Here is a 23,336-nt window from a genome sequence, read left to right on the forward strand (position 1 = left end):
CGAGCCCGGCTGCCTCACAGTGCCAGGGAGCCTGATTTTGGTTTACCTGCCCCTCCCTCACCCCCCCCTTGGGGCAGCGTACTGCCGACCAGAAGCAGAGGCCACCTGTAAATGGTGTCCCTCCTCCCCATGCCCTCCACTTATGTTCCCAATCCCCTTTCGTCGCTGCTGTCCCCTTCCCCAGGCGCTTGCCGCTGGAAAGGGTTGCCACGTGTCGTCGCGCCATGTCCTTATTTTCACCACCTCGATCGAATGTGTGTCGATCTTTCTGTCCTCGCTGGATAACCATTCCAGCCTCCAATCTATCGTGGAACCTCCACAGTGCAGGAGGACGCCACTCGGATAGGGTGCCCTATCCAGGCTCACTCCCTGCCCATCCCCATCCAACCATCTGGCACGACCCAACCCACCGCAACTGATGCTGCTCACCCCTGGGACCATCCTTTCTGCAGCCTTCGCACGCTAGCGACGAATTCTCGTGTGGGGCATTCTGGGAGCCGTTCTGCGAGGATTTGACGAGAGACGTAACACCTTTCTGTCTCTTGTTGTAGCCGACCGTGTGCAAGGCAGCGTGCGTCTGTGGGACTGTGGACCGTGAGCGTTCGAAAGTGGAGGGCGCGAACGGGGTGCGGCAGCAGGCAGTGACTGCCCCGGCAGACATGGCCACCTTGCAGCAGCAGCAACAACAGCAGCAGCACAGCAACCAGAGCCAGGCCTGGATCGGAAACCAGGCCACACAGGCGGCGCAGTGGTGAGAATAGCAGTGGGCTGTTCAGGAGGGAGCTGTTCGTGTCCCCACACACACACACACACACATACTCCCAGTGTCCACGTAGAGGAGGGAGCTGTCCGTCTCGCCTCACACACACACACCCAGTGTCCACGTACAGGAGGGAGCTGTCCGTATCCCCACACACACACACACACACACACACACACACTCCCAGTGTCCACGTACAGGAGGGAGCTGTCCGTATCCCCCCACACACACACACACACTCTCAGTATCCACGTACAGGAGGGAGCTGTTCGTGTCCCCACACACACACACACACACACCCAGTGTCCACGTGCAGGAGGGAGCTGTTCGTGTCCCCACACACACACACACCCAGTGTCCACGTGCAGGAGGGAGCTGTTCGTGTCCCCACACACACACACACACTCCCAGTGTCCACGTACAGGAGGGAGCTGTTCGTGTCCCCACACACACACACACACCCAGTGTCCACGTGCAGGAGGGAGCTGTTCGTGTCCCCACACACACACACACACACCCAGTGTCCACGTGCAGGAGGGAGCTGTCCGTATCCCCACACACACACACACACACACACGCACACACACTCCCAGTGTCCACGTACAGGAGGGAGCTGTCCGTCTCGCCTCACACACACACTCCCAGTGTCCACGTACAGGAGGGAGCTGTCCGTATCCCCACACACACACACACACACTCCCAGTGTCCACGTACAGGAGGGAGCTGTCCGTATCCCCACACACACACACACACACACTCCCAGTGTCCACGTACAGGAGGGAGCTGTCCCTATCCCCACACACACACACACTCCCAGTGTCCACGTACAGGAGGGAGCTGTCCCTATCCCCACACACACACACACACACACACACCCAGTGTCCACGTGCAGGAGGGAGCTGTTCGTGTCCCCACACACACACACTCCCAGTGTCCACGTGCAGGAGGGAGCTGTTCGTGTCCCCACACACACACACTCCCAGTGTCCACGTACAGGAGGGAGCTGTCCGTATCCCCACACACACACACACCCAGTGTCCACGTGCAGGAGGGAGCTGTCCCTATCCCCACACACACACACGCACACTCCCAGTGTCCACGTACAGGAGGGAGCTGTCCGTATCCCCACACACACACACACACACACACACACACACACACACTCCCAGTGTCCACGTACAGGAGGGAGCTGTCCGTATCCCCCCCCACACACACACACTCCCAGTGTCCACGTACAGGAGGGAGCTGTCCGTATCCCCCCCCACACACACACACACACACACACACACACACACACACTCGCAGTGTCCACGTGCAGGAGGGAGCTGTCCGTATCCCCACAAACACACACACTCCTAGTGTCCACGTACAGGAGGGAGCTGTCCGTATCCCCCCCCACACACACACACACACACACACACACACACACTCCCAGTGTCCACGTACAGGAGGGAGCTGTCCGTATCCCCACACACACACACACACCCAGTGTCCACGTACAGGAGGGAGCTGTCCGTATCCCCACACACACACACACACACACACACACTCCCAGTGTCCACGTGCAGGAGAGAGCTGTCCCTATCGCCCCCACACACACACACTCCCAGTGTCCACGTACAGGAGAGAGCTGTCCGTATCCCCACACACACACACACTCCCAGTGTCCACGTGCAGGAGGGAGCTGTCCGTATCCCCACACACACACACACACTCCCAGTGTCCACGTGCAGGAGGGAGCTGTCCCTATCCCCCCCCCACACACACACACACTCCCAGTGTCCACGTGCAGGAGAGAGCTGTCCCTATCCCCCCCCACACACACACACACTCCCAGTGTCCACGTACAGGAGAGAGCTGTCCCTATCCCCCCCCCCCACACACACGCACTCCCAGTGTCCACGTGCAGGAGAGAGCTGTCCCTATCCCCCCCACACACACGCACTCAGTGTCCACGTACAGGAGAGAGCTGTCCCTATCCCCCCCACACACACACTCTCAGTGTCCACGTACAGAAGAGAGCTGTCCCTATCCCCCCCACACACACACTCCCAGTGTCCACGTGCAGGAGAGAGCTGTCCCTATCCCCCCCCCACACACACACTCCCAGTGTCCACGTACAGGTGGGAGCTGTCCGTATCCCCACACACACACACACACTCCGTGTCCACGCACAGGAGAGAGCTGTCCCTATCCCCCCCACACACACACTCTCAGTGTCCACGTACAGGAGAGAGCTGTCCCTATCCCCCCCACACACACATACTCAGTGTCCACGCACAGGAGAGAGCTGTCCCTATCCCCCCCACACACACACTCTCAGTGTCCAAGTACAGGAGAGAGCTGTCCCTATCCCCCCCACACACACACACACTGTGTCCACGTACAGGAGAGAGCTGTCCCTATCCACACACACACTCTCAGTGTCTACGTACAGGAGAGAGCTGTCCCTATTCACACACACACACTCTCAGTGTCCACGTACAGGAGAGAGCCGTCCCTATCCCCCCCCCACACACACACACACACTCTCAGTGTCCACGCACAGGAGAGAGCTGTCCCTATCCCCCCCACACACACACTCTCAATGTCCACGCACAGGAGAGAGCTGTCCCTATCCCCCCTCACACACCCTCTCAGTGTCCAAGTACAGGAGAGAGCTGTCCCTATCCCCCCCACACACACACACACACTCAGTGTCCACGTACAGGAGAGAGCTGTCCCTATCCACACACACACACTCTCAGTGTCCACGTACAGGAGAGAGCCGTCCCTATCCCCCCCCCACACACACACACACACTCTCAGTGTCCACGCACAGGAGAGAGCTGTCCCTATCCACACACACACACACTCTCAGTGTCCACGTACAGGAGAGAGCCGTCCCTATCCCCCCCCCCACACACACACACACTGTGTCCACGTACAGGAGAGAGCTGTCCCTATCCCCCCCTCACACACACACTCAGTGTCCATGTACAGGAGAGAGCTGTCCCTATCCACACACACACACACACACACACACACTCAGTGTCCACGTACAGGAGAGAGCTGTCCCTATCCCCCACTCACACACACACACTCTCAGTGTCCACGTACAGGAGAGAGCTGTCCCTATCCCCCACTCACACACACACTCTCAGTGTCCACGTACAGGAGAGAGCTGTCCCTATCCCCCCCACACACACACTCTCAGTGTCCACGTACAGGAGAGAGCTGTCCCTATCCCCCACTCACACACACACTCTCAGTGTCCACGTACAGGAGAGAGCTGTCCCTATCCCCCCCACACACACACACTCAGTGTCCACGTACAGGAGAGAGCTGTCCCTATCCCCCCCACACACACACACTCAGTGTCCACGTACAGGAGAGAGCTGTCCCTATCCACACACACACTGTATCCACGTACAGGAAAGAGCTGTCCCTATCCCCCCCCCCCCACACACACACACACTGTGTCCACGTACAGGAGGGAGCTGTCCCTATCCACACACATGCTCTCAGTGTCCACGTACAGAAGAGAGCTGTCCCTATCCCCCCCCCACACACACACTCTCAGTGTCCATGTACAGGAGAGAGCTGTCCCTATCCCCACACACACTCAGTGTCCATGTACAGGAGAGAGCTGTCCCTATCCACACACACACTGTGTCCACGTACAGGAGAGAGCTGTCCCTATCCCCCCCACACACACACTCTCAGTGTCCACGTACAGGAGAGAGCTGTCCCTATCCCCCCCACACACACACTCTCAGTGTCCACGTACAGGAGAGAGCTGTCCCTATCCCCACACACACTCAGTGTCCATGTACAGGAGAGAGCTGTCCCTATCCCCACACACACTCAGTGTCCACGTACAGGAGAGAGCTGTCCCTATCCACACACACACACACACACACTCAGTGTCCACGTACAGGAGAGAGCTGTCCCTATCCCCACACACACTCAGTGTCCACGTACAGGAGAGAGCTGTCCCTATCCACACACACACACACACTCAGTGTCCACGTACAGGAGAGAGCTGTCCCTATCCACACACACACACACACACTCAGTGTCCACGTACAGGAGAGAGCTGTCCCTATCCCCCACACACACACACTCTCAGTGTCCACGCACAGGAGAGAGCTGTCCCTATCCCCCCCTCACACACACTCTCAGTGTCCAAGTACAGGAGAGAGCTGTCCCTATCCCCCCCTCACACACACACTCAGTGTCCACGTACAGGAGAGAGCTGTCCCTATCCCCCACACACACACACTCTCAGTGTCCACGCACAGGAGAGAGCTGTCCCTATCCCCCCCTCACACACACACTCAGTGTCCACGTACAGGAGAGAGCTGTCCCTATCCCCCCCTCACACACACTCTCAGTGTCCAAGTACAGGAGAGAGCTGTCCCTATCCCCCCCATACACACACACACTCAGTGTCCAAGTACAGGAGAGAGCTGTCCCTATCCCCACACACACTCAGTGTCCACGCACAGGAGAGAGCTGTCCCTATCCCCCCCTCACACACACACTCAGTGTCCACGTACAGGAGAGAGCTGTCCCTATCCCCCACACACACACACTCTCAGTGTCCACGCACAGGAGAGAGCTGTCCCTATCCCCCCCTCACACACACTCTCAGTGTCCAAGTACAGGAGAGAGCTGTCCCTATCCCCCCCACACACACACACACACTCAGTGTCCACGTACAGGAGAGAGCTGTCCCTATCCACACACACACTCAGTGTCCACGTACAGGAGAGAGCTGTCCCTATCCCCCCCAGACACACACTCTCAGTGTCCACGTACAGGAGTGAGCTGTCCCTATCCCCCACACACACACACTCTCAGTGTCCACGTACAGGAGGGAGCTGTCCCTATCCCCACACACACACTCTCAGTGTCCACGTACAGGAGAGAGCTGTCCCTATCCCCACACACACACACACTCTCAGTGTCCACGTACAGGAGAGAGCTGTCCCTATCCCCCCCCCCCACACACTCACTCTCAGTGTCCACGTACAGGAGAGAGCTGTCCCTATCCCCCACACACACACACTCTCAGTATCCACGTACAGGAGAGAGCTGTCCCTATCCCCCACACACACACTCTCAGTGTCCACGTACAGTAGAGAGCTGTCCCTATCCCCCCCACACACACACACTCAGTGTCCACGTACAGGAGAGAGCTGTCCCTATCCCCCCCACACACACACACTCAGTGTCCACGTACAGGAGAGAGCTGTCCCTATCCCCCCCCACACACACACACTCTCAGTGTCCACGTACAGGAGAGAGCTGTCCCTAACCCCCCACACACACACTCTCAGTGTCCACGTACAGGAGAGAGCTGTCCCTATCCCCCCCACACACACACACTCAGTGTCCACGTACAGGAGAGAGCTGTCCCTATCCCCCCCACACACACACTCTCAGTGTCCACGTACAGGAGAGAGCTGTCCCTATCCCCCCCACACACACACACACTCAGTGTCCACGTACAGGAGAGAGCTGTCCCTATCCACACACACACTCTCAGTGTCTACGCACAGGAGAGAGCTGTCCCTATCCCCACACACACACTCTCAGTGTCCACGTACAGGAGAGAGCCGTCCCTATCCCCCCCACACACACACACACACTCTCTGTGTCCACGTACAGGAGAGAGCTGTCCCTATCCCCCCCACACACACACTCAGTGTCCACGCACAGGAGAGAGCTGTCCCTATCCCCCCCACACACACACTCTCAGTGTCCACGCACAGGAGAGAGCTTTCCCTATCCCCACACACACACACACTCTCAGTGTCCACGTACAGGAGAGAGCTGTCCCTATCCCCCCCTCACACACACTCTCAGTGTCCAAGTACAGGAGAGAGCTGTCCCTATCCCCCCCACACACACACTCTCAGTGTCCAAGTACAGGAGAGAGCTGTCCCTATCCCCCCCACACACACACACTCAGTGTCCACGTACAGGAGAGAGCTGTCCCTATCCACACACACACACACACACTCTCAGTGTCCACGTACAGGAGAGAGCTGTCCCTATCCCCCCCACACACACACACACTCAGTGTCCACGTACAGGAGAGAGCTGTCCCTATCCCGACACACACACTCTCAGTATCCACGTACAGGAGAGAGCCGTCCCTATCCCCCCCCCACACACACACACACTCTCAGTGTCCACGTACAGGAGAGAGCTGTCCCTATCCCCCCCACACACACACACTCAGTGTCCACGCACAGGAGAGAGCTGTCCCTATCCCCCCCACACACACACTCTCAGTGTCCACGTACAGGAGAGAGCTGTCCCTATCCACACACACACACTCTCAGTGTCCACGTACAGGAGAGAGCCGTCCCTATCCCCCCCACACACACACACACACTCTCAGTGTCCACGCACAGGAGAGAGCTGTCCCTATCCACACACGCACACACTGTGTCCATGTACAGGAGAGAGCTGTCCCTATCCCCACACACACTCAGTGTCCATGTACAGGAGAGAGCTGTCCCTATCCCCACACACACACACACACACTCAGTGTCGACGTACAGGAGAGAGCTGTCCCTATCCCCCACTAACACACACACTCTCAGTGTCCACGTACAGGAGAGAGCTGTCCCTATCCCCCCCACACACACACACTCAGTGTCCATGTACAGGAGAGAGCTGCCCCTATCCCCACACACACACACACTCAGTGTCCATGTACAGGAGAGAGCTGTCCCTATCCCCACACACACTGTGTCCACGTACAGGAGAGAGCTGTCCCTATCCCCCCCACACACACACACTCAGTGTCCACGTACAGGAGAGAGCTGTCCCTATCCCCCCCACACACACACACTCTGTGTCCACGTACAGGAGAGAGCTGTCCCTATCCACACACACACTGTATCCACGTACAGGAAAGAGCTGTCCCTATCCCCCCCACACACACACACACACTGTGTCCACGTACAGGAGGGAGCTGTCCCTATCCACACACATGCTCTCAGTGTCCACGTACAGGAGAGAGCTGTCCCTATCCCCCCCCACACACACACTCAGTGTCCATGTACAGGAGAGAGCTGTCCCTATCCCCACACACACTCAGTGTCCACGTACAGGAGAGAGCTGTCCCTATCCCCCCCACACACACACTCTCAGTGTCCACGTACAGGAGAGAGCTGTCCCTATCCCCTCCACACACACACTCTCAATGTCCACGCACAGGAGAGAGCTGTCCCTATCCCCCCCACACACACACTCTCAGTGTCCACGTACAGGAGAGAGCTGTCCCTATCCCCCCCACACACACACTCTCAATGTCCACGCACAGGAGAGAGCTGTCCCTATCCCCCCCACACACACACTCAGTGTCCACGTACAGGAGAGAGCTGTCCCTATCCCCCCACACATTCAGTGTCCACGTACAGGAGAGAGCTGTCCCTATCCCCCCCACACACACACTCTCAGTGTCCACGTACAGGAGAGAGCTGTCCCTATCCCCCCCACACACACACACACTCAGTGTCCACGTACAGGAGAGAGCTGTCCCTATCCCCCCCACACACACACTCTCAGTGTCCACGTACAGGAGAGAGCTGTCCCTATCCCCCCCACACACACACACACTCAGTGTCCACGTACAGGAGACAGCTGTCCCTATCCCCCCCACACACACTCTCAGTGTCCACGCACAGGAGAGAGCTGTCCCTATCCCCCCCACACACACACTCTCAGTGTCCACGTACAGGAGAGAGCTGTCCCTATCCCCCCCACACACACACTCTCAGTGTCCACGTACAGGAGAGAGCTGTCCCTATCCCCACACACACTCAGTGTCCATGTACAGGAGAGAGCTGTCCCTATCCCCACACACACTCAGTGTCCACGTACAGGAGAGAGCTGTCCCTATCCACACACACACACACACACTCAGTGTCCACGTACAGGAGAGAGCTGTCCCTATCCCCACACACACACACACACTCTGTCCACGTACAGGAGAGAGCTGTCCCTATCCACACACACACACTCAGTGTCCACGCACAGGAGAGAGCTGTCCCTATCCCCCCCTCACACACACTCTCAGTGTCCAAGTACAGGAGAGAGCTGTCCCTATCCCCCCCATACACACACACACTCAGTGTCCAAGTACAGGAGAGAGCTGTCCCTATCCCCACACACACTCAGTGTCCACGTACAGGAGAGAGCTGTCCCTATCCACACACACACTGTATCCACGTACAGGAAAGAGCTGTCCCTATCCCCCCCCCACACACACACACTCTCAGTGTCCACGCACAGGAGGGAGCTGTCCCTATCCCCCCCTCACACACACACTCAGTGTCCACGTACAGGAGAGAGCTGTCCCTATCCCCCACACACACACACACTCTCAGTGTCCACGCACAGGAGAGAGCTGTCCCTATCCCCCACTCACACACACACACTCAGTGTCCACGTACAGGAGAGAGCTGTCCCTATCCCCCACACACACACACTCTCAGTATCCACGTACAGGAGAGAGCTGTCCCTATCCCCCACACACACACTCTCAGTGTCCACGTACAGGAGAGAGCTGTCCCTATCCCCCCCACACACACACACTCAGTGTCCACGTACAGGAGAGAGCTGTCCCTATCCCCCCCACACACACACACTCAGTGTCCACGTACAGGAGAGAGCTGTCCCTATCCCCCCCACACACACACTCTCAGTGTCCACGTACTGCAGAGAGCTGTCCCTATCCCCCCCACTCACACTCAGTGTCCATGTACAGGAGAGAGCTGTCCCTATCCCCACACACACTCAGTGTCCACGTACAGGAGAGAGCTGTCCCTATCCCCCCCAGACACACACTCTCAGTGTCCACGCACAGGAGAGAGCTGTCCCTATCCCCCCCACACACACACTCTCAGTGTCCACGTACAGGAGAGAGCTGTCCCTATCCCCCCCACACACACACTCTCAGTGTCCACGTACAGGAGAGAGCTGTCCCTATCCCCACACACACTCAGTGTCCATGTACAGGAGAGAGCTGTCCCTATCCCCACACACACTCAGTGTCCACGTACAGGAGAGAGCTGTCCCTATCCACACACACACACACACACTCAGTGTCCACGTACAGGAGAGAGCTGTCCCTATCCCCACACACACACACACACTCTGTCCACGTACAGGAGAGAGCTGTCCCTATCCACACACACACACTCAGTGTCCACGCACAGGAGAGAGCTGTCCCTATCCCCCCCTCACACACACTCTCAGTGTCCAAGTACAGGAGAGAGCTGTCCCTATCCCCCCCATACACACACACACTCAGTGTCCAAGTACAGGAGAGAGCTGTCCCTATCCCCACACACACTCAGTGTCCACGTACAGGAGAGAGCTGTCCCTATCCACACACACACTGTATCCACGTACAGGAAAGAGCTGTCCCTATCCCCCCCCCACACACACACACTCTCAGTGTCCACGCACAGGAGGGAGCTGTCCCTATCCCCCCCTCACACACACACTCAGTGTCCACGTACAGGAGAGAGCTGTCCCTATCCCCCACACACACACACACTCTCAGTGTCCACGCACAGGAGAGAGCTGTCCCTATCCCCCACTCACACACACACACTCAGTGTCCACGTACAGGAGAGAGCTGTCCCTATCCCCCACACACACACACTCTCAGTATCCACGTACAGGAGAGAGCTGTCCCTATCCCCCACACACACACTCTCAGTGTCCACGTACAGGAGAGAGCTGTCCCTATCCCCCCCACACACACACACTCAGTGTCCACGTACAGGAGAGAGCTGTCCCTATCCCCCCCACACACACACACTCAGTGTCCACGTACAGGAGAGAGCTGTCCCTATCCCCCCCACACACACACTCTCAGTGTCCACGTACTGCAGAGAGCTGTCCCTATCCCCCCCACTCACACTCAGTGTCCATGTACAGGAGAGAGCTGTCCCTATCCCCACACACACTCAGTGTCCACGTACAGGAGAGAGCTGTCCCTATCCCCCCCAGACACACACTCTCAGTGTCCACGTACCGCAGAGAGCTGTCCCTATCCCCCCCACACACACTCAGTGTCCACGTACAGGAGAGAGCTGTCCCTATCCCCCACACACACACTCTCAGTGTCCACGTACAGGAGGGAGCTGTCCCTATCCCCACACACACACTCTCAGTGTCCACGTACAGGAGAGAGCTGTCCCTATCCCCACACACACACACTCACTCTCAGTGTCCGCGTACAGGAGAGAGCTGTCCCTATCCCCCACACACACACACTCTCAGTATCCACGTACAGGAGAGAGCTGTCCCTATCCCCCACACACACACTCTCAGTGTCCACGTACAGGAGAGAGCTGTCCCTATCCCCCCCACACACACACACTCAGTGTCCACGTACAGGAGAGAGCTGTCCCTATCCCCCCCACACACACACACTCAGTGTCCACGTACAGGAGAGAGCTGTCCCTATCCCCCCCACACACACACACTCTCAGTGTCCACGTACAGGAGAGAGCTGTCCCTATCCCCCCCACACACACACTCTCAGTGTCCACGTACAGGAGAGAGCTGTCCCTATCCCCCCCCCCACACACACACTCAGTCCCCACGTAGAGGAGAGAGCTGTCCCTATCCCCCCACACTCAGTCCCCACGTAGATGGTGATGCTGTCCCTATCCCCCCACACTCAGTCCCCACGTAGATGGTGATGCTGTCCCTATCCCCCCCCACACACACACACTCTGTGTCCACGTACAGGAGAGAGCTGTCCCTATCCCCCCCCCCACACACACACTCAGTGTCCACGTACAGGAGAGAGCTGTCCCTATCCCCCCCCCACACACACACACTCAGTGTCCACGTACAGGAGAGAGCTGTCCCTATCTCCCCCCCCCACACACACTCAGTGTCCACGTACAGGAGAGAGCTGTCCCTATCCCCACACACACACACTCATTGTCCACGTACAGGAGAGAGCTGTCCCTATCCCCCCCACACACACTCTTCAGTGTCCACGTACAGGAGAGAGCTGTCCCTATCCCCCCCACACTCACACACACTCCCAGTGTCCACGCACAGGAGAGAGCTGTCCCTATCCCCACACACACACACACTCTCAGTGTCCACGTACAGGAGAGAGCTGTCCCTATCCCCCCCACACACACACTCTCAGTGTCCACGTACAGGAGAGAGCTGTCCCTATCCCCCCCACACACACACACTCAGTGTCCACGTACAGGAGAGAGCTGTCCCTATCCCCCCCACACACACACACTCAGTGTCCACGTACAGGAGAGAGCTGTCCCTATCCCCCCACACATTCAGTGTCCACGTACAGGAGAGAGCTGTCCCTATCCCCCCACACACACACACTCTCAGTGTCCACGTACAGGAGAGAGCTGTCCCTATCCCCACACACACACACACTCTCAGTGTCCACGTACAGGAGAGAGCTGTCCCTATCCCCCCCCCCACACACACACACTCAGTGTCCACGTACAGGAGAGAGCTGTCCCTATCCCCCCCACACACACACTCTCAGTGTCTACGTACAGGAGAGAGCTGTCCCTATCCCCACACACACACACTCCCAGTGTCCACGTACAGGAGAGAGCTGTCCCTATCCACACACACACTCTCAGTGTCCACGTACAGGAGAGAGCTGTCCCTATCCCCCCCACACACACTCTCAGTGTCCACGTACAGGAGAGAGCTGTCCCTATCCACACACACACTCTCAGTGTCCACGTACAGGAGAGAGCTGTCCCTATCCCCCCCCCCCCCACACACACTCTCAGTGTCCACGCACAGGAGAGAGCTGTCCCTATCCCCCCCCACACACACACTCCCAGTGTCCACGTACAGGTGGGAGCTGTCCCCATCCCCCCCCACACACACACACTCTGTGTCCACGTACAGGAGAGAGCTGTCCCTATCCCCCCCACACACACTCTCAGTGTCCACGCACAGGAGAGAGCTGTCCCTATCCCCCCCCCCCCCACACACACACACACTCAGTGTCCACGTACAGGAGAGAGCTGTCCCTATCCCTCCCCCCCACACACACACTCTCAGTATCCACGTACAGGAGAGAGCTGTCCCTATCCCCCCCACACACACACTCAGTGTCCATGTACAGGAGAGAGCTGTCCCTATCCCCCCCACACACACACACACACACACACACACACACACACACTCAGTGTCCACGTACAGGAGAGAGCTGTCCCTATCCCCCCACACTCAGTCCCCACGTAGATGGTGATGCTGTCCCTATCCCCCCCACACTCAGTCCCCACGTAGATGGTGATGCTGTCCCTATCCCCCCCCACACACACACACTCTGTGTCCACGTACAGGAGAGAGCTGTCCCTATCCCCCCCCCCCACACACACACTCAGTCCCCACGTAGATGGTGATGCTGTCTATCTGCTCCGTGCTGAGCTATCGGATCGTAAATTCATTGAAACAGAATCGGTTTTTCCTTCATCTTCCTGTTACCTTGTGCGTGGAGCAATGAGCTGTTGTGTCCTTCTTCCCTCGCTCCCACTCTCCTCCTCCCCTAGGGCTCAGCAGTACAGCTCTTCCACCAGCGGCCCGGCGGAAAGTTCGGGAAAGCAGGAGAACCCGGAATGGGAGAAGGCCCGGCAGGCTCTGGCCAGCATCCACAAAGCCAGCACACAGCCTGGGGCGCCAGGCGGACAGGGAACTGCGCAGGTAACGGGAGTGACGGAGGGAGGGAGGGAGTTGGGGAGCGGCGGGAGGATGTCGGGTGTGTGAGTGCGGGCGCCTGCCTTCTGTGCTCCGTCGTAACGTCTTCCTTCCTTGGTCACAGAGTCCCCAGTATCTGGCTCAGCACTCCGATCCGTCGGCCATGCAGCAGTACTACCAGCAGTGGTATCAGCAGTACAACTACAATTACTCCTACCCCTATTACAGCCCCTATCAAATGGTGAGTACTCTCCTGATCCGCTCTCCCCATTACAGTCGCTGGATGCAGAGTGAGTGTGCTCATTACAACTCTCCGCCTATTGCAGCCCCTCGATGTTGGGAGATAGTGCCTGGGGTGGAGAGGTTTGAGCTCGTACTGTTGTTCATTCCCGCTTGCTAGTTGCACCGTATATTCATCCGCTGAGACCCATCCTCTGCAAACTAAAGGTACACGTGCAGGCTTTCCACCTACTTTAAAAAAAAAATTCAGAGTGCCCAATTCGTTTTTTCCAATTTAACGTGGCCAATCCACCTACCCCTGCACATCTTTTGGGTTTTGGGAGTGAGAACCACGCAGACACAGGGAGAATGTGGAAACTCTCCCGGACAGTGACCCAGAGCCGGGATCGAACCTGGGTCGTCAGTGCCGTGAGGCAGCAGTGCTAACCACCGTGCTGCCCCTTGCACCTACTTTTTAATGACCTTGGACCCTTGCATTCTCCACGGCGACACCTCAGCCAATCCGAGCTAACCAATCCACGGCCTTCTGTCGTGCAAACCGTTGTCATCCTCTGAAATTTGGAATTCTTGTGTTTGTCCTGATGAGTGCAGGACGAAAAGCTTTGACAGCCTGTCTCCCCTTTGAGCAATATTCAGCTACCCTCAGTAGTTGGTCTGGCCCCCCATTCATGTTTGCCGATGAGAGTGCCATCGCTCTTTGTGCAAAAGCTTTTGCCCGCTTCGGTGCTGAAAGATCTGACTTTACTGTCCCCTGTTCTCTGCCCCTCCTCGCGAGTCCCCAGCTGGCTGAAAGAGGGCACACAGAGGGAGGAAGAGAGAGCGAGAGAGAAGAAAAAGCCATCAGTTCCCCATCCCGATTGTGCGCGCTCTGGTTGAATTGCCAAATTGGGCCGCAGAGGTCTTTTGGGGGAAATCCCAGCTCTTAAATACAAGCATCAGCAGTTCTCGGTTCACTGAGTGGGTGGCATTTTAGCACAGTGGTTAGCACTGTGGCGTCGCAGCTCCAGGGTCCCCGGGTTCGATTCCCCGCTGGATCACTCTGTGTGCGGAGTCTGCACGTCCTCCCTGTGTGTGCGTGGGTTTCCTCCGGGTGCTCCGGTTTCCTCCCACAGTCCAAAGATGTGCAGGTTAGGTGGATTGGCCGTGATAAATTGCCCAAAAAGGTTAGGGGGGGGGGTTATTGAGTTACGGGGATAGGGTGGAAGTGAGGGCTTAAGTGGGTCGGTGCAGACTCGATGGGCCGAATGGCCTCCTGCACTGTATGTCCTGTGAAGCTAGTCTTGCCTCTGACCACGCAATCTGGAACTCGGATGCATTTTCTGTCCAAGCTGAGTCCGTGCGCAGGTTTTCCTTCGCTTTATTCTTCCGCGGGATGTGGACGGAGCTGGCGTGGTCACCATGTGTTGCCCGTCCCTAATTGCCCTTGAACCCGGGCAGCACGATCACCCATTTGAGAGAGTCGGCCAAGAGTAGGGTCTGAAGTCGCATGTCGGCCAGGCCAGCTCAGGCCGACAGATTTCCCTCGCAAAAGGAACGTGGGTAACCGGATGGGCTGTGATGATAATCGTCATCATTCGACTTCAATTTCCACCATCGGTCGTGGTGGGCTTCGTACCCGTGTCTCCAGAGCGTGAGGCTCTGGATGACCACTCCGGCAACACCGCCACTATCTGCTAGGCCCGTTGTATCTTTTAAATAATCTGCAGTAAATCGTCTTTGATCTCGTCTCCCCCACCCTGTGTCATTGCAGAACATGTATTCGGGATACCAGGGTCAGTATAACGTGCAGGGCTCCTACCCGGGGACACAGCCAGGTCAGCAGGTATCACAGCACGGCAGTAACCACACACAGGTATGTGTCAGACACAGCCCCGTCCTAACCTCGCCTTCCCCTCCCCTCACACACCTCGATTCAAGACAGGAAATTATAGACTAGTTTGTCTCCCATCTGTCACCCGTAGCGGTGAGCTAGAGAGTAGTAGCAGGACATTGAGACAATCATTACTCAGTCGGGTGGTATTGACGTGGGCTTGCGAAGGTGGGAATTGTATTTGATCAGAGTATTTAGTTTCTTTGAGGGTGCTGCTAGGAGGGTGGCTATGTTTGCATCTCCACTAGGCACGCAGTCATGGCGACCGCCCAACAAGAGAGTCCACGAGGTTGGGGTGACATACGGGCACGGGACCCAGAGGATCGGCTCCCTAACGGGATACAGGGGGCTAGAATACTGGGGATATTTACCCGGGCGGGCAGCTGTTCCACAAAGCCAGTGCTGGGGCCTTCACCGTTTACAGTCGATGTCAATGACTCCGATAAGGAGACCCCCAACTGGACCGCAGGCAAACTGGGGGAGAAAGCGGCGGCACCGTGGCTAGCACGGTTGCCTTCACAGCTCCAGGGTCCCAGGTTCGATTCCCGGCTCGGGTCACTGTCCGTGCGGAGTCTGCACGTTCTTCCCCCCCCCCCGTGTCTGCGTGGGTTTCCTCCGGGTGCTGCGGTTTCCTCCCGAAAGACGTGCAGGTTAGGTGAATTGGGCATTCTGAATTCCTCCCTCTGTGTACAGGCTCCGGAATGTGGCGACCAGGGGATTTTCCCAGTAACTTCATTGCAGTGTTAATGTAAGCCTGCTGTGACAATAATAAAGATTATAATAAAGATTATAAAGAACAGTAAAGATGTCTCGCTATCACCTTACAGGGTGTTGGTGAGACTGCGCCTGAAATGCTGTGACCGCTCCTTCACTCAATGAGGGTCACATTTGCATTGGAAGCAATTCCAAGAAGGTTCGCTTGTCTGATTCTTGGATGGAGGGGTTTGACTTCTGAGGAAGCCTGGGCCTTGTGTCTCGCTTCTTGATCGCACTGTGATCCTTTAAGAAATGCCCTCAGACTGAAGCTCTCTCCTGCCTCTCTCTGTCCGACCCCTCCAGCCTCCAGTCCCTGGCCTGGAAGACGGCCCGCACTACGCCAGCACACAGGGCGCAGGCAGCCAGCAGCCGCAGAAGCACGCGCCAGGAGGCCCGAGCTCCAGCCAGCAGCAGCAGCAGCAACAGGCGGCCACGCAGCAGCACCACCCGCAGCAGGGCACCTACCCAGAGGGCAAGGGGAAGAAAGGGCAGCAGCTCTGGCAGCGGATGAAACGTAAGCGGGGTTGGGTGGTGCCCAGATTGAGGTCACGCGGTGCCTCGGGGCTGGAGGACCATGACCACCGCGCCGCCGTCGTCCACTGCGGCCCGAGGCTGACACCGTCTCTGTTGTGATTTCAGAGGCTCCGGGCAGCGGAGGAGTCAAGTTCAACATCCAGAAGCGACCGTACACGGTCAGCCAGCAGGGCTTCGGTGGCTCAGCAGGAGAGCAGGGCAACCAGTCGTTCCTGGAATCGGAGAGGTACCAGACTGCCAGGTAAGGGGAAGAGGCCTCGGTTAACAGCTCTGTGTCCCACCCACTGCAAGGGGAGTTGACTGTGAAAGTCGGGCATGGTTGGTGCAGCTGGACAGAATCCGAGTGAGATCGCGGTACTGTGTTCAAATAGTGAGAGACTGCAGAACTTTGCGGTACGGGGGGGATGTGACTGTCCCGATACCGCTCCGGCATGGGAGGTGATGGTAGCACAGTGGTTAGCACTGTGGCTTCACAGCTCCAGGGTCCCAGGTTCGATTCCGGCTTGGGTCACTGTCTGTGCGGAGTCTGCACGTTCTCCCCGTGTCTGCGTGGGTTTCCTCCGGGAGCTCCGGTTTCCTCCCACAAGTCCCGAAAGACGTGTTGTTGGGTGAATCGGACATTCTGAATTCTCCCTTTGTGTACCCGGACAGGCGCCGGAATGTGGCGACGAGGGGATTTTCCCAGTAACTTCATCGCAGCGTTAATGTGAGCCTCCTTGTGAGAATCAAGATGATTATTATTATGATAATTACTAGGTGACCCGAATCTGCTGCCACAATGCTTTTGCAATTTGCGTATAATGAGGAGTTTGCTGAAGTCAAGATAAGTGACTCTCAGACCAATTGTTATGGCAAATTGCAGTAACGTTGCCGCACAGTGCCTGCTGTTCTCGAAGGAATCTTACACAAAATACTCTCTCGGCAAACTGGTGATCGCAGATCTGGTTTCAGCATGAAACCTTGTTCGCCATCCCCCAGCCACACACCACAGTCACCAGTGTCACTTTCTGCTTTGCTTTTCCACGATATTGTTTCGACGATTCTTCAGAAGTTCCTCTTCCCATCATAATTAACTTCAAGCCACCTCCCTTACCTTCCAAATGTAAATTTCCATTTGCGCTGTTTCCATGGCTCTCCATCTTGGCTCTGTTCGTTATAATTTATTAATGTTTTGACCCGTCTCCGATTCAATTAAACTAGTCACACCCATACTCACCCCCACGGGCTTGCTTCCTAATACATAACATTACGACAATGGTCTTGCAAAAGAAATATTGGGCCATTTGGTCCATCGACTGCACCAGCACTCCCTAATCTTAACCCACTCTCCTGCACGTTCCCCGTAACCACCCCACCCCGCCAAGCTTTGGACACTAAGGGACAATTTAGCACGGCCAATCCACCTAACCTGTACATCTTTGGACACTAAGGGACAATTTAGCACGGCCAATCCACCTAACCTGTACACCTTTGGACACTAAGGGACAATTTAACACGGCCAATCCACCTAACCTGCACATCTTTGGACACTAAGGGACAATTTAACACGGCCAATCCACCTAACCTGCACATCTTTGGACACTAAGGGACAATTTAACACGGCCAATCCACCTAACCTGTACAAGTTTGGACACTAAGGGACAATTTAGCACGGCCAATCCACCTAACCTGTACATCTTTGGACACTAAGGGACAATTTAACACTGCCAATCCACCTAACCTGTACATCTTTGGACAGTAACGGACAATTTAGCATGGCCAACCCGCCTAACCTGTACATCTTTGGACACTAAGGTACAATTTAACACGGCCAACCCACCTAACCTGTACATCTTTGGACACTAACGGACAATTTAGCACGGCCAATCCACCTAACCTGCACATCTTTGGACTGTGGGAGGAAACCGGAGCACCCGGAGGAAACCCACGCACACACGGGGAGGACGTGCAGACTCCGCACAGACAGTGACCCAAGCCGGGAATCGAACCCGGGACCCTGGCGCTGTGAAGCAGCAGCGCTACCGTGCTACCCTTATGGGTGGAGGTAAGAAATAACAAGGCGAAGAAGACACTATAGCCCCCTTCCCCCACCCCAAACAGTAGCTATACTATCGGATGGAGAATAAAACAGGAGATAATGAGGGCATGTCAAAAAAGGAGTACATTAATAATGGGAGACTTGAATCTTCATGTGGGTCGGAAAAATCAAATTGGTAGATGTAGCCATGCAGAAGATCTTCGAGTGTATTAAGGACAACTTCCTAGAACAATATGTTGTGGATCCAACCCGGGATCAGACTATTTTGGGTTTTAGCGGGTGGTGCAGTGAGTAGCACAGCTGCCTCACGGCGCCGAGGGCCTGGGTTCGATCCCGGCTCTGGGTCACTGTCCGTGTGGAGTTTGCACATTCTCCCCGTGTCTGCGTGGGTCTCACCCCCACAGTCCAAAGATATGCAGGGTAGGTGGATTGGCCACGCTAAATTGCCCCTTAATTGGAAAAAATGAATTGGGTACTCTAAATCGAACCTGGGACCCTGGAGCTGTGAAGCAACAGTGCTAACCACTGTGCTTTTAAAAAATAAATATATATAATATTTTTGATTTTAATAATGTGAGGGGCTAAATAGAGGGGCTGGTTTAGCACAGGGCTAAATCGCTGGCTTTGAAAGCAGACCAAGGCGGGCCAGCAGCATGGTTCGATTCCCGTAACAGCCTCCCCGAACAGGCGCCGGAATGTGGCGACTAGGGGCTTTTCACAGTAACTTCATTTGAAGCCTACTCGTGACAATTTCATTCTCATAGACTCATAGAATTTACAGTGCAGAAGGAGGCCATTCGGCCCATCGAGCCTGCACTGGCTCTTGGAAAGAGCACCCTACCCAAGCCCACACCTCCAGCCTATCCCCATAACCCAGTAACCCCACCCAACACTAAGGGCAATTTTGGACACTAAGGGCAATTTATCGCGGCCAATCCACCTCACCTGCACATCTTTGGACTGTGGGAGGAAACCGGAGCACCCAGAGGAATCCCACGCAGACACGGGGAGAACGTGCAAACTCCACACTGACAGTGACCCAAGCTGGGAATCGAACCTGAGACCCTGGAGCTGTGAAGCGATTGTGCTAACCACCATGCTACCATGCTGCCCTCAAACAGACTACTAAATTCGATGTGTTTCATTTCATTTCATGTGTGCTCAGGCAGGTTTACTAAACAAGCTCAGCGTAAACTATCGCCCAGCAAACGATGACCATAAGATGGTCGAATTTAGTAGTCTGTTTGAGAGCGAGAAACACTTGGTGAGGAAGAAGTGTGTTACAAGTAAATAAGGATAATTATAAAGGAATGAGGGCAGAGTTGGCTGGAGTGGACGGGGAAAGCAGTTTAGCAGGAAAGACGGTTGATCTGCAATGGCAGGCGTTTCTGAAAATAGTTCATGACTCAGAACAAAAATATGTCCCTGTGAGGAAGAAGGATTCTAGGAAGGTAATAAATCCAGCAAGGTTAACCAAAGAGGTGAAGGATAGTATTAAACTTTAAAAAGAAACAATGTTGAGTATCCAATTATGTTTTTTCCAATTAAGGGGCAATTTAGCGTGGCCAATCCACCTACCTACATCTTTTGGGTTGTGGGGGTGAGACCCACGCAGACACGGGGAGAATGTGCAAACTCCACACGGACAGTGACCCAGAGCCGGGATCGAACCCGGGACCTCGGTGCCGTGAGGCAGCAATGCTAACCCACTGCGCCGCCCAAGGGATAGTATTAAACTGAAAGAAATGTGGCAAAGATAAGTGGAAAGTCGGAGGAGTGGGCAAGTTTTAAAAACCAACATGGGATGACCAAAAAATAATGTTACAAAGGGAGAAGATACAATCTGAGGGGAGACGAGCAAGTAATATATAAGAAGGTTTCAAGAATTTAAAAAAATATATAAAGAGGAAGAGGGAGGCCAAAGTGAACACAGGCCCCTTTGAGAATGAGACTGGGGAAATTATAATGGGGAACCAGAGACACTGATAATATTCCAGAAATACTAAATAATCAAGGGGTTTCGGGGAGGGAATATATAACAAGTACAGTCATTCGGGAATTCGGGGGAAAGTACAAGGGAAACTATGGGGTGGTAGGCTGATAAATCCTCTGGACCTGATGGGGTTGTGTCCCAGAGATAGTGGATGGACTGGTGCGAATAGAGTCATAGAGCGCTTTGGCCCAGCTTGTCCATGCCACCCAGTTTCTATCACAAAGCTAGTCCCACTTGCCCGCATCTGGCCCATTTCCCTCTATACGGGGTTTGCTGAATACAGGGTTAAAGGCAGGATTCTTGGAAGTGTGGAGGGATCTTGGGGTCCACGTACATACATCCCTCAAAGTTGCCACCCAGGTTGACAGGGTTGTTAAGAAGGCGTCTGGTGTGTTAGTTTTCATTAACAGGGGGATTGAGTTTAAGAGCCGCGAGGTTTTGCTGCAGCTTTATAAAACCCTGGTTAGACCACACTTGGAATATTGTGTCCAGTTCTGGTCGCCTCATAGGAAGGATGTGGATGCTTTGGAGAGGGTGCAGAGGAGATTTACCAGGAGGCTGTCTGGACTGGGGGGCATGTCTTACGGAGAAAGGTAGAGGGAGCTGGGCTTTTCTCACTGGAGCGACGAAGGAAGAGAGGTGACTCGATAGAGGTGGACAAGGCGATGAGAGGCATGGATAGAGTGAATAGCCAGAGACCTTTCCCCAGGGCGGCAATGGCTGTCAGGGGGACATAATTTTAAGGAGATTGGAGGAAGGTATAGGGGAGATGCCAGAGGTTCCTTACACAGAGAGTGGTGGGTGTGGGGAATGCACTGCCAGCAGAGGTGGTGGAGTCAGAGTCATTCGGGACATTTAAGCGACTCTTAGACAGGCACATGGACAGCAGTAAGTTGAAGGGGTGGAGGTTAGGTTGATCTTAGATTAGGATAAATGGTCGGCACAACATCGTGGGCTGAAGGGCCTGTACTGTGCTGGACTGTTCTATGTTGTATATACCCACCATCTTCCAAGAATCCTTTAATTCTGGAAAAGACCCAGAGGATTGGGAAACTGCCGATGGCATATATTCGTTCACAGGAGATGGCAAAAAGCAAGTAAGTAGCCGCCACTTAGCTAAACTTCTGGCGTCGGGAAAATGTTCGAATTCAAAGCAAAGGATGTAATGGTGGAACATTTGGAAATGTACAATAGAATCAAGTAGAGTCAGCATGAAGGGGAAATGAGGCCTGAATTCTTCGAGGTGGTAACGAGCAGGGTAGATAAGGGAGAGCCAGTAGATTAATATACTTTCCAAAACTCATTCGATCGATACCACACAAACAGTTATTAAATAAACTAAGAGCCCACTGTGTAAGGGAGGGGGATATTCGCATGGATAGAGGATTAGGTAACTGATTGAGAGTTGGGATAAGAAGGACATTTTCAGGATGGCAATGTGTAACTAGTGGAGTGCCGCAGGGATCCGTGCTGGGCCCCCAATTATTCACGCTAGATATTAATGACTTGGATGGGGAAGGTGAATCTTTGCGGGTGACGCAGAAATTGGTGGGGAGGCAAGTGGTGAGGGCAAGTGGTGAGGCCCAGCACAGAGTCCACAGAGGGTTATAGACAGGTTAGGTGGGCAAAAGCTTGGCAGACGGGGCGGCACGGTGCTTAGCACTGTGGCTTCACAGCGCCAGGGCCCCGGGTTCGATTCCCCGCTGGGTCACTGTCTGTGCGGAGTCTGCACGTTCTCCCCGTGTGTGCGTGGGTTTCCTCCGGGTGCTCCGGTTTCCTCCCACAGTCCAAAGATGTACAGGTTAGGTGGATTGACCATGTTAAATTGTCCCTTAGTGTCCAAAGATGTACAGGTTAGGTGGATTGGCCGTGTTAAATTGTCCCTTAGTGTCCAAAGATGTGCAGGTTAGGTGGATTGGCCGTGTTAAATTGTCCCTTAGTGTCCAAAGATGTACAGGTTAGGTGGATTGGCCGTGTTAAATTGTCCCTTAGTGTCCAAAGATGTACAGGTTAGGTGTATTGGCAGTGTTAAATTGTCCCTTAGTGTCCAAAGATGTACATGTTAGGTGGATTGGCCGTGTTAAATTGTACCTTAGTGTCCAAAGATGTACAGGTTAGTTGGATTGGCCGTGTTAAATTGTACCTTAGTGTCCAAAGATGTACAGGTTAGGTGGATTGGCCGTGCTAAATTGCCCCTTAGTGTCCAAAGATGTACAGGTTAGGTGGATTGGCCGTGTTAAATTGTCCCTTAGTGTCCAAAGATGTACAGGTTAGGTGGATTGGCCGTGTTAAATTGTCACTTAGTGTCCAAACTTGTACAGGTTAGGTGGATTGGCCATGTTAAATTGTCCCTTAGTGTCCAAAGATGTACAGGTCAGGTGGATTTGCCGTGTTAAATTGTCCCTTAGTGTCCAAAGATGTA

The 23,336-nt window shown here is 55.0% G+C and overlaps 1 protein-coding gene across 1 annotated transcript in view; it reads left to right on the top strand.

Annotated features, from left to right (window-relative positions):
* The first annotated feature begins 557 nt into the window (after positions 1 to 557).
* Positions 558 to 23,336, top strand: part of LOC140399549 (uncharacterized) — a 74,972-nt gene continuing 52,193 nt past the window's right edge. Inside the window, 6 exon segments of the mRNA XM_072489093.1 lie at positions 558 to 751; positions 13,339 to 13,489; positions 13,608 to 13,724; positions 15,474 to 15,575; positions 16,653 to 16,863; positions 16,989 to 17,124. Of these exon segments, the coding sequence (XP_072345194.1) occupies positions 660 to 751; positions 13,339 to 13,489; positions 13,608 to 13,724; positions 15,474 to 15,575; positions 16,653 to 16,863; positions 16,989 to 17,124 (809 nt within the window). The 5' untranslated portion in view covers positions 558 to 659.

This window comes from Scyliorhinus torazame, chromosome 23, assembly GCF_047496885.1.
Source record: "Scyliorhinus torazame isolate Kashiwa2021f chromosome 23, sScyTor2.1, whole genome shotgun sequence".
NCBI classification, from domain to species: domain Eukaryota; kingdom Metazoa; phylum Chordata; class Chondrichthyes; order Carcharhiniformes; family Scyliorhinidae; genus Scyliorhinus; species Scyliorhinus torazame.